At 52.2% G+C, this 12,598-nt stretch overlaps 1 protein-coding gene across 1 annotated transcript in view; it reads right to left on the bottom strand.

Moving 5' to 3' along the window:
• bcr (BCR activator of RhoGEF and GTPase) overlaps positions 1-12,236 on the bottom strand; it is a 40,878-nt gene extending 28,642 nt beyond the window's left edge. Inside the window, exon 1 of the mRNA XM_029168103.2 lies at positions 10,427-12,236. Coding sequence (XP_029023936.1) covers positions 10,427-12,041 — 1,615 coding nt within the window. The 5' untranslated portion in view covers positions 12,042-12,236. The remainder of the gene's footprint in view (positions 1-10,426) is intronic.
• Between the last annotated feature and the right edge of the window lie 362 nt (positions 12,237-12,598).

Genomic DNA, 12,598 nt, shown 5'->3' with positions numbered 1-12,598 from the left:
CGTCACCGCAGAGCTGCAGCCCTTTCGAGGGGGGTCCAGTCTCTAATAGAAATCATCAATAACACAGCGCACAGGACCCAGCGGGGGCCCGAGGAGCCGCGGAGCCCCCCAGCTCTCCATCACACACACAGGGGCCTGTAGGGAGTCGAGCCTCCAGCAGGAACAGCGGCTTATTCTCATATTCCTGCAGCAGGATTTGACCGAGGGCCACGGTTGCACTGCAGCAGATGTGACTAAGCTCCAAATGAGTACCTGCATTACCCAGATCGTCTTTAACAACCATATGGGACCCGGGCTTGTTTTGTTTGAGTCACCAAATGGCACATGTCCTGTCAAACGGCCATACGCTTCAACGGGCTTCGCCTCCGGAGCAAAATTAGCCGTGCTTCTGTTTTGTCCCCGTCTGAAAATACTTCACGGCGCACGGCGCGGCCGCGGTTCCTCTCGCGGCTGCGAGGAGCCTTTTATGGCTTCTTTCTTACTCATCCGCTGAGTTTATTTTTGTACATATTTCGCCCTCTTTTCCTCTTTGTCACGTTGACGCCCCACGCCTTGAAATGATGCTTCCAGGCTGAAAATAGACCCGTTCTCACTCACAAGTGGACACAGACGAGGACGATGTCTACGCACGTATACAAACTTAAATGTGTCCCCTTCAGTCAAATGTTCCGCCTGACATCCATGAATCAACTTCATGCAGACAACTGGAGCAACTGTGACATTGGCGTCCAAAATATAACAGCACTGGTTAAACCCACGGAACAGGACATTAGCAGAAGTACCCATGCTGTCATCCAGCATCCACCACAGTTAGGAAACATACACCAAGTAAACACTGGCCAGCACCAGCCTGGTAGAACATTACCTCCATGAAAGCCAATAAACTCAGAATGATGTCACACTCGCGTCTTGTGCTCGCTGCTTTTCCCATTAGTGTATTGGGAGCTGAGAAATGTCCCTTCACCAATTAAACACACTCAGGAGTTCACAGGCGTCTGGAAAAGGAGCGAGGAGCTGCGTGTGAAGTCCACACTCGTGTTCTCAGATTTCATATTGCTTAAATTGTGATTTCATATTTCTGAACACTGCCTGTGTCATTAACTCCAACTGAGTTTTAAAGCACACTTCAGCTGAGACATCAGTAACGCTGATAAACTACCAGCACCAACCAACGCAGCCAGTCAAAATGGACTCGGCCTGTGACTCCCATTTACAGTCCAGCCTGAAATGATTCATACTCCTGGCAGATTCTTGTTACTAAGTTACTTTTTTTCAACCATAAAAGGGTTTTCTTTTTGACCGGAAATGACACAGACTTCAAAAGATAATAAGCTGATGTACAAGAAGCTTCATTGTGGAAAAATTATTACTCATCTTTAATTCAGGAGACCCTCCAACCTGCTCATCACTACAGAGGAATGGGCAGAAATACCAGTGGAGACATCCAAAAAGCTGGTCAGCAATTATAGGAAGCTTTCCTGTTGATTATTGGGATCAATAATGTGAAAAATGCCACTTTTTGTTCAAATGTAAATAAAAGATGAGTGATAATTTCTTTCCACAATTCATCTTATTATCCTTTGGGAGAAGCCTGTGTAATTTCCAGTCAAAAAAAAACCTTGCTGGTTGAATGAAAGAAACTTTAAATTGCCAGGGGTTTGAATAAGCTCAGGCTCGACTGTAAATCCTGCCTTGTGTAAAATATACAGCATGTCTGAGCTGTTTAGCAGAGGGAAGGAACGATTATGGCTTTTTACTGACAGGTAGACTCTTCTCTCAAGAGATCTGGCACTGGAGCAAAGAGGCAACAGAACATGGCTCTTAATTAATGTCCATACTGGTCCCCAGTCAAAACCAGTCCATTCAACTGGACAACCTTTGATCTGAATACAGTTTAACATTCAACCTTTGATGTTTTAAAACATAGCATGTGTTTAACAGTGACATTCATCAAGTACTAATTGTGTTGTCTTTTCAGAAATACCTTTGATGTGTCTTTTCATGTTCATAATAGGATTTACAGCGTCTGTGAATCAACACAACAAACACTTAGACCGACAACACTAGCGTAAACTCTCGTCCTGTGCTGAAAGCGATGCGATGTCAAGCAAACGTCCGCAAGTCATGTAAGAAATGTGTGCAGACACATCACGGAGTGGGCTCTGCTCAGCTGGAGAGCGGTGACATAAGCCGGCTCGTCTCCGATTGCCAGCGCAGCACATGAAAAATGAAACGCTACATCGCAGCTAATTCACTTACATAAGCGCCTCAGCTGAGACGCGAATTTAGAAGTAGTGACACGAAGAAATACAGGACGAAAATATCCATCTCGCTGTCCTTTAAGCTTGTGTGTCATTAACCGTCCTCAGTGTTTGAGGCAAAAACATAAACCTGACATAAAAACATAATCTACACTGTAATTACACTAAAATACACTCTACACTTCAGGCATTTCTCATTTCTCAGACGCCTCCTGCCCACAAATCATCTCGCAGACAAACGCACTCACAATTGGAGGAGATTTATTAGCTCTGATCAGGGCTCCAGCTGTCGGAGCAGGGCTGTAATTCTCCCGCAGTATTTCTGGAAAGGTGCCGCTTGAGTGGAGACAGAGGCGGCCTGTTCCACGCTGCCGCCGCACACGTCCCGGAGCCGCGCGTCACAAAGCAAAGCACGTGTGCGTCAGCGTGCGACCGTGAGCCTGGTTCTGCGCCCCCGCGTTGAGCCCGACTGACCGACGGGCCGAGCGGCGCCGGACGCCAACCGGGACTAACAAGAACCGTCCCCTCACGCCGACGCCTCTCGTCTTTCAACAGTGGAGATTCGCACCAGCAGTTTGGAGAAACCTGCTGGCGCTGATGGACGGGAGGTGGATCCGAACAGAACCAGGTCCAGACACTTATAGCCAACCCCCACGCTCCTCTGTCGCTGAAGGTGTGAGTGGAGGCTCATTCATAGTTTGCTCTAGATTTACAGAGGTCTTGTGATGGTGCCCTCACCATGGATTCACTTAAGTAATCAATAGAGTTATGAATATCATTTGGCTCAGCCTGACAGCAATAAAATTATTCCACTCCTCTCTGACCCAAAGGGCAGAAGCTCCACAAGTCCTTGAGTAGATCAGCCACACACACACACACACACACACACACACACACACACACACACACACACACACACACACACACACACACACACACACACACACACACACACACACACACACACACACACACACACACACACACACACACACACACACACACAGGCTTAAAGAGCGGCTGCGGAGACCGTATCATGGCAGAGAAATGGCTTTGGGTGATGAAAGAAGCTTTCAAAGAAACCGGAGCAGCGTTTCCACCGAGGAGCCGGTTGCTGTTTGCCGTGTGTCCGCGTTAACAGGGAAGTGAGCGGCCGTTTGCTTTGCACATGAAGCGAAACCCCAGGAGCAGCTGTGTGTCTGGAGTAAACAGTGGGTGTGGAGCCTGGCGCTGTACATTTCCCTTCGTGTGCGTCCGTGGCGACACAGCACAAAGGCCGCGGCCACGGCTACAATGAGTTTGATGATGCTTTCCATGATAAGTCGCCAACCTCAATTACAGCCGACAGGTGAAGCCATGTGACATGATGTTGTTTGCACTGCTTCATCATCTGTTCATCATCAGCTGCCGAGTTTTAACACCTCATCTAATCTCTAGATCAGCACTGACCGGACAAGACAACTGTCATCATAATAATTTGTTTGCTAGAGAAGTGATGCAGTGACTGAGAGCCTGACTTGCATATGATCCTTCACTATATTCTATGAAGAACAGCATCCGTCAAGGCCGAGGAGCCTTAAAGCCTCACACGTAACGTCGGCACCTCTCCGTTTACTGTAGATATTTGTTTCCTCGTTAGAAACACGAGCGTGAGTATACATATAATGTTTGTGTGTCTGAGAGGCAACAGGAAGGGAGAGGGCAATAAGACACCCTGTGTCACAGCACTCAGTTTCTGGTTCTGCAACAAGTGGGCTGCAGCATCAATAATGGATGTCAGAGGCAGAGAGGCAGCTTTAACGTCCTCTCATCAAAAGTCAGCAGCCAATTAGCAGCTATGTGTTCAGCGCTGCACACTGTATGTGTGAGATGACGTGTGTGTGTGTGTGTGTGCAGACGACGAGGGAGGAGAAGCCATGACACACAAAGACACACAGGGAATCAGACATGGAAGCGTTTACAGCATCTAAAGGATTCTCCTTTCATTATTTCAACGAGCGCAGGTTAGACTGTTAGCATCTAGCTAACACAGCAAACAGCGACGACGCTAGCTCCTGCATGACTTTGAGTTGTCACTCAAATCACGGCCACTTCGCCGTGAGCACGCGCTGCCATTTATAGGCCAACAAAGTGGGACGAATGAAACGACGACGCGGGCGCGTGGAGGCTGACGAAGACGGGGAGAAGGAGGCAAAACCAGAACATGTGGGCTCCATGTGGACGCGACGGAGGACCCTCCGAAAGCCACAACAAAAGCGGCACGAGGATGAGCTCCGCATTCTGTTTGCAAACAGCTCCGAGAGACGTACATTCAGACGAGTCCACGTCAGCCGCACTTTTTTGTGACATTTTACACGCTGAGGCATCTGCATACGCATTCGACTAATGTGTCTGTGGCTCCGAGCCTCAGCAACAGCCCACAGCAAACACAACACACCTTCCGCTCGCCCTCGTTATCTCGGGGTCAGAGCTGTTTGTGCAGGGTTTGTGTTGTTACACGCCGGATCTGAGCGGACAATTAGGAGACAAGAAGAACCTGAGTCGCCGTCAGGCCCCGCGGAGCCTCCGCATCGCTCAGAAGCTCCTGTCGGTTCCTGTGAATCTAAAACCCGTGTGTTTTAGGTTCACTGGGCTTCGCAGGTTGAGCTGGAAAAGCGTCAAACAGCTTTTCGCACTCAGCCACGAAAAGGCTCGACTGCATCTGCTGCCACACAAACATGATCAGAAGTGCTTCTGAACCGAGAGGCAACAAATGAGAATCCTCCAAACGGTCTGTCCTGCGTCTCTGCAGACGAGCGCGGTCTCTGGCGATACTTGAAAATCAGTTGTCACGGCTAAATCGGGCTTAAAATCTGCCTTTATACGAGCTCCAGGCTGGAAAGCTGGGAGCGAACCAGACAAAGAGGGCGAGCGGAAGAGTCAGGGGAGAGAGAAAGGCACATTAAGTGACTTAAAAGCGATAGCACAAAGGCAGGGATGCTTCAAGGGCATCCGGGAAAGACGTGGTGAAAGGGCAGGGAGGAAATCTGATCCCCCCCAGAAGCCCACAGTGATCCAGTCCCTCAGCAAGGAGGCAGGAATCAAACCGATTTGCACATCTGGCAAAACTTTGTCGTTTGATGTTCAAATGATGTTCAGTCATTCTGCACATTCCTGGGAGGAGTGGAGCCCGGCACCGCGGTCCGAGGCCGGGCTGCTGGAGCAGGAGCCGACTGCAGCTTTGATCAGCAGCCGGCCACTCGGCTCATTAGCCGGATAATGTGCCGCTTTTACGGCAGGACTTCCTCCTTGTGCCGTCTCGCTATTACGATCTCTAGATATCTTACTCACACAGCAGGCCAGCGCCCAAGTAACCACACACCTTCACCTTTAAAAGGTTGGCCAGCCCTTAACAACAGTTATTTATGGAGCAGATCCATCCAGCTGCCCAGTGAAAACACAGTTCAATAATAAAGAGCCTGAGGGAGGAGAGAGAGGACGCACACAAGAAAGCAATGGAGGCCTAGAGTGAGTGCACCAGTAAAGGCAGATGAAGGACGGGCTGCCTGCCTGTAATGACTTCTTTGTTTTGTGGTCCAGGGCTGGGTTGGGGGTTGGGCTCTTCTAGCTGCGGCCATCTTGGATCCGGTTAACAGGTTGGTAACACACAGAATGGCTAAAGCTGATAAAACCTATTGTCTCGCCTTGTCTTCTGGTTTTGATGTAGCCACAGATTCTACAAGCTGTAAAAATGTTACTGTACATCGTTGTAAACTGAATTATCAGGTATTATTTTTATACAGCCCTATTTCACTTTTTCATCCTTACATATGCACAGATGTAATTAAACATGTATCAGGTGGTGGTAATCCTCCCTGTAATATATAGGACATGATGCATTAGGGCTGCAATGAGTGCAGTGGGTTGCACGAAGAGGAAAAGCCTAATGGTAATCTGACTGGTCCCCAGTTTGTAATTCCCAGTGTAAAGAGCAGAGATTAGGGTTTGCAGGGTAACATGACTGGACGGGTTTCTGCTGCACTTTAATCCAGATGATATCACTGAGCGACATCACAGTCCCAGTCATGCTAAACACACAGGCAGTGCCAATGACCCTTTAAAGTCCCATAATGCATCTCTCCTCACTTATGGGCTTATTTTTATATGTTTGCATTGTTAAAGCACAGTTCTGGGATCACCGGTGGCTTCAAACACTGGATCCGTAGACTTCCCCTGATGAATCTGCGCAGCCTTTCTGTTTCAAACGGGCAAAAGCCTCAAGCGGCAAAAAAACCTCAGGGCTGATTTATTTTCTCAGACGGGACAGAGCTCCTCCTCGGCCACAGAACACATCGCAGCGCACTTTTCCTGGGCCGCGCCGCGCCGCCCGTGCTGGGAGCAGTAAACTGACATGTAAAATAGGCGGAGTGCTTCTTTAACGTCTAGACTCGCACCAGTAAATCTGGACAAACAAAGCCGCGTGCAGCTCCGAGGCTTTTCTGGGTCATTCTGATATTAATCTTTATGCTATATTGCCTTGTGGTCTCGAACCAGAAGCCGTAAACCGGGGCTTTCTTTCCATCACGCCCCCGTGCCTTAAATCCAGTCCTTTATAGAGCTGGCTGTGATTAACAGCCCGTGTAGTTAGGATGCGTAGAATACAGCACGCGCACGCGCACGTGCACGCGCACACACACACACACACACACACACACACACACACACACACACACACACACACACACACACACACACACACACGAGGCCGGAGTGAGAGCTCTCTCCCACAGTTTCCCCTCACTGTGGGTACAGGCTTAGTGATTGTCACAAGGCCGAGCCAAGATGGCCCCTGTTCAAAAGCTACAGCAGCTACACGCAGGGAGAAGCAAGTCGCTAGAATTGATGCGGGGGATTTTCCACTTTTTCACTCGCCGCGGAAAGATTGTGGGCTGGATGCTTTGGCCGAGGCAACGGGGAGAACAAATACACAGAAGCAGGATAAAGTAACTGAGACTCCGCGTGTTCCAGCGTCCAGCGATGGTGCTCGAGTCTGTTCCCCCAAATCCCCGGGATTAAAACTAGTGGTTAGTGGACGCACGACCTTCCTGTGCCTAAAACTGGCCTTTCCAAACACAAAGTCACTCAGGATTGAGCCCAGGGCTGATGAACGGGTCAGAGCGGGCTGCACCAGAACCCTAACAGGCTCAGGCCCAGTTCCTGCTCCACCTCCACGGGTTTATTGTCACCAGACAAAACCCCCTGAGACACACACAGAAGCGCGTGGAGCCAATGCGTAACTCAGATTTCCGAGGAAGTAAATGGGAATTGCAGATATATTTAGAAAGACACCCAGGAACACACAAATTGGCACTGATGACATCACCAGATTTAATCTAAGAGGCCTCAGGGACAACGAGCTCTGCTCTCACTCGCTGCTACAACATAATTAAGCCTTTGTCTTCCCTTTATGCCTCAGATAAGGCTCAGTATAAGGTGGTTTTCTGCCAGGTCTGGATGCAGGTCAGTGGGTCGCGGTGAGTTCAGGCGCATCTGGAAACGCTGACGCAAAACCACAACGTGTTTCTACTCCTCATGGACGTTGCCAACTAATTTGCACCTATTTGAATGTAGCGGCATGTAAATCTCCACTTTGTAAACATTGTGCTACTCGTGCGACCGGTTTCGTTCCGTCACCAGACTACATGACCTCCAGCTCAGTCACCGTTGACCTGCGAATGACCATAAACAGGCCCGGTCGGATTCCAGAGGAACAAAAAGAACACGGGACGATGACGTGTGCGTGTAAGAGGAAATTTTTAATGATACGATGATGATGAATAACCGTGGGAGCCGAGCGGTGGAAGATAGACAGATATCAAGAGGTTTCATGAGGCCTGAAAATGAAGCCGAGCGTGCGACGGACGGAGCTGCGGGAGGTGGAGGTCACACACAATGCAGCTATTGATGCTGTGTCAGCGCCGTCACCCCCCCCTCACAGACGCCGACCACAGGTAGTTACTGGTTTCGGGCAAATACACCTCAGATGAATAAAAAGCCACTGGACCGATTTGCCTGTTTTGTAAAGCCACTGCATAAAAGCTTCCTTTCTTCATTAAGTTCAGTTAAAAAAAAGGAGCATGAGTGAGAACTACACTGTGTGGACGCCAGCAACGTGCTCTGCTCCTTGTACTTAAATAAACATCCTCGATGCACAGTAATAGAGAATAATGTGAGAAACATGAAATTAAATTGCAGACTTGTCCCTCTGAATTGGTCGCATCTTTATTTGAATCTTCCGCTCATATTCCTCCGTCGCACAAAGACCGGCTCAGTCTCACACTTTACCCTCCTCTCATCCTGAAAACCAAGCAATTAGAGGCGACGATGCTGCGACTCTTCCCTGAGGGTCCGTGGCGTCTGAACACTCGAGCTTCAATGCAGAAAAAAACATGCAGGACCTGCTGCTAATGGCGACGCGGTCTCAGGGTGCGAGAGGCCGAGTGTGTGTTTGTATTACGCAACGGAAGACTTCGTCCCATCTGTGCCTCTCTGCAGCCCCCGCATCTCGGACCAATAAAGCGAGGAGCGACAGCTCTGCCGTGCTCTCTGCCTCCCCCGGCCTTCCTCACACCACCATCCCACTCCTCATTATCATCATCAGGCCCGACTCGCCTCCATACGATTCACCAGCACTCATCAGCAGCATCACCTTCGCTGTGGCCGCCGTCGCCATCTGCCCCGAGCTCAGACCTCTCCGCGGGGGGTCTGAGCAACATTTTACTTCTTGTGCTCAAACGCCAGATTATCCCGCTAAACACCACCACCAGCACCTCCCTCCCCTTCTGTCCATCCTCCCGCTCCGTCCCGGCTCTTCCGGCTCGCCTCACTCCCCACAGGGCTCATTGTTGTGGAAAAGATGTTAAAACAAAGAGAGCAGACAGTGCAGCGATAATCCTAAACACAGCAGCTGGGGAATTAGCTCGCCGTGCACTGCGGCTACGCCGCTAGCGCCGTCTACCTGGCGCCCGGAGGCATCGGTGAACTAAAACAACGACTCTCACTTTCACCACAAATACTCAGATGGTTTTTCCCGGCAAGATGCAATTGTGTACTTTGACGAACGCCTCCTGTCTGGAAAAAACATTTTAGTTGATTCCACCAGGACCCTCGTGTCAGTAGTTCTATTCAAACCGATGAATTATAGATGCACAGAGACCTGGCTTCTGTTCAGGATATTCAGGCAATGAGCAGCATCAGGTTTCAGATAGTAACGTCCCGCAGCACAGAAGCCCTCACTCCACTTTAGCTCTAACTTCCATATATGGGCGTTTTGCATATCTGTCATCCATAAACATTCTCAGCTCCCAATTGATATCCAAGCACCTTTTCCCAGTTCATCTTGGCACCAGCGCCGGCGTGTGCTGCCAGCGCGTCTGGTCCAGCGGGGCGCCAGCGCCAAAATCTGTTGCAACGCTGCTCGCTTCCACAGCAGAAGAAGTCGTAGGAGGACGAGACGCCGCGCGTCGGCTCGGTAAACAGGACTTCACGTCAAGAGTGTGTCAAATATTTAAACAACCCGAGCAGTGTTTGGTTTTTACGTGCCGTGAACTGGCACAGCTGCTGCACTGGAAACTGTTCCTGTGCGACTGCATTGGGCCAAGCTTTGCTAATGGGCTCCTCAAAGCAACGCACGGAACCGTGAACAGCGTGAGCCGGGCTCCGGCCTCCGGCTCCAGGCTACACATCGACCCGCGGCTGCGGTTCATGGGCAGGTGCGACTGCTCAAAGGCTGCAGCTCAGCGGTCGGGGATCCTGTATGGAAGTGTTTGGAGAGATCTACAGCGGTCTCGCCTTGCGAGTCCAGAGTTTCACCGTGTGTCTTTTCACTCGCACGCGTTTCAGCATACGCTAGAAAGGCCCGAGCTGCGGTTTCAACTCAGGCCGACCGCTTTTATTGCTCACCCACCAGCTGACATTCCAGAAATGAGCAGAGGTGGACCTTTCATCTGCCTTCCACACAAGGCCATCCAGAGGACACACACACACACACACACACACACACACACACACACACACACACACACACACACACACACACACACACACACACACACACACACACACACACACACACACACACTTGCCTGCTTTGTGTTTTCAGATTAGACATAGTAACCAGCACTCACCTAGGTGGTCTCCATGGAAACTGTTGTCATGGGACGTTCTGCCGTGGTTCAGCAGGTCATGGTGGGCGCTGGGCGGCCATATTTGACCAGTCTTGCGGACGCTCACGATCGTGGCCTCAGACATGACCACGTGGCCTCCCTGCTGCCGGTGGTGGCGCTTCTGGGACTGCGGCGTCGGAGGGCTGCTGCTGTCGAAGGAGTGCTGCGAGTTCTGGGAGTTCTGGGACGGCGAGCGGCTCTTCTCTCTGAACGGCCTGCGGAAAGCCGCCGTGGGGCTGGGGGACACGTGGCTGGACTGGCCCGAGGAGAAGTCCTCCTCGCTGGACGTCAGGTTCTCGTTGGAGCTGCAGTCCGGCGTGTAGCCGCCGCCGCCGCCGACGTCGTCGAAGCTGCCCGGGGAGTAGGAGCGCCGCGGCCAGGTCAGGAGGTGGTCGTCGCCTCCCCCCTGCTCTCTCACCGACACCCCACTGCCACCGCCGCCGCCTCCTCCTCTGCCATCCCCACCGCCACCCTCACCCATCATCACCCCACCAACATAGACACTGGAATAGGCCTGGAACTCCGAGGGCTGCCACGGCGGGGGCGGGGGCTTGCCTCCGTTGGTCCTCCCTGAATGCCGCTGGTTGGGTTCCCCGTCTTCATACTCGGCGTCATAGCCACAGGTGCTCTCCGTGGAGCGGCCCCTGTACACTGGCCGGGCTCGGAGCTCACCCGCCACCGTCGCCAGGTTACCTGGGAGCGAGTGAAGGGACCGCTTTCGCTCCATCTGCATGGCCTGGCTGCCCAGGGAGCTGATCTTGTCAGAGACGTCTCGGTCGTTGACCCTGACCAGACCTCTTTCATGGTGGAACTCCATGTTGGTGTAGAACGGGGGCGGGGGCAGAGGCGGCTGCTTCTCCTGGCCCTTTGCGACGTCGCCCGCAGAGTGAGAGTTGGCCCGTTTGATCCTCTCGAAGTTGGATCGGAGAGCTGCCACTCCAAGTCCCATCCCCAACTTGTCCTTGGGGTCAGAGGGCAGGTCTTTGTCTGGGGGTGGGAGCGTGGGCCTGCGGGGAGAGACGGTGATGCCACCCCTCTGCTTGGATGGCGAGAGGCCGTCTAAATTGTCACAGGACGCCGACTCGGCCTGTTGGGGCACCTCGAAGGCCGACTCCAGGCCGTCCCCATGGGAGGCCGACTTCCTGGCCGGCGGCGGCCTGGGTTTGGACCTACCGGCTCCGTCCCCGTGAGGCTGGTATCTCCTGTCCACAACGCTGCCACCGCCGTACCCCCCTCCCACGCACACTCCCACCCCACCGGTCTCCTGCATGTGCGGCTGCTGGGACTGGGACTCGGCGCCCTGCGTGGCCGCAGGGTCCACCCCCTCGTTCAGCGGCGTCTTCCTAAAGCCCCAGCGCTGCTTGTCGTAGCTCTTGCGCTCCTTGGCCAGGAGGGTCTGCAGGTATATCATGCGGAAGCGCTCCTTGTTCACCTCCTGTTCCAGGCGCCTAATTGAAGCCTTGCACCTTTCCAGCTCCTGCTCGATGCCCCCGACCGACCGTAGCTCCATCTTGGGGGGCTCCGACTCTGGGAACTGTGCCTTCCACGCTTCGATGAATCCCACCGGCTCCACCATGTTGGGCCAAGCGTATTTCGGCGCCGCCAGCTACAAACGAGGGACGGTGCGCGTTTTGGTGTAGTTCTCTACGATGCTTGTCGACAACAATGGCCACCTTCACTCACAAAGCAGTGACAGCGTTTATAACAGGCCCGTGAGTAGCCCGTTCACAAACGCACAGTCTAATTGCCGACACTTGTCGAGGGTTGCGCAGTCCCATTCTAGAGAGTAAACGGTGGCCCGGGGAGAGGAATAACGGGGAGAACGGGAATAAAAAGCCGCAAGAGACCTCGACTTTCTTGTGCATTATTCCAGAAAAGGACACTTGCATGGGTTTTTTTTTCCCTTTCCAAATCTCAGCCCCGACACAATGACAGCATCTGTCTTCAAGAGGTGACACCGGTGACTCCCCGGAGAGGAAAAGGGGGAATAGGAGTTTCAATCCCGCTGCATTTACTCACTGTCCGCCAGGTTTGGGATCGGAAGCTGTCCCGTTCGCTGTCGCCCATTCACGCGTGAGCAGCGTCTAATCCCAGGTGCCGCTCCGGTCCCAGCGCCTTTGTAGCGGCAGCGCT

This window comes from Betta splendens, chromosome 12 (assembly GCF_900634795.4).
Source record: "Betta splendens chromosome 12, fBetSpl5.4, whole genome shotgun sequence".
Taxonomy (NCBI): domain Eukaryota; kingdom Metazoa; phylum Chordata; class Actinopteri; order Anabantiformes; family Osphronemidae; genus Betta; species Betta splendens.
This window is presented reverse-complemented; position numbering and strand designations above follow the sequence as displayed.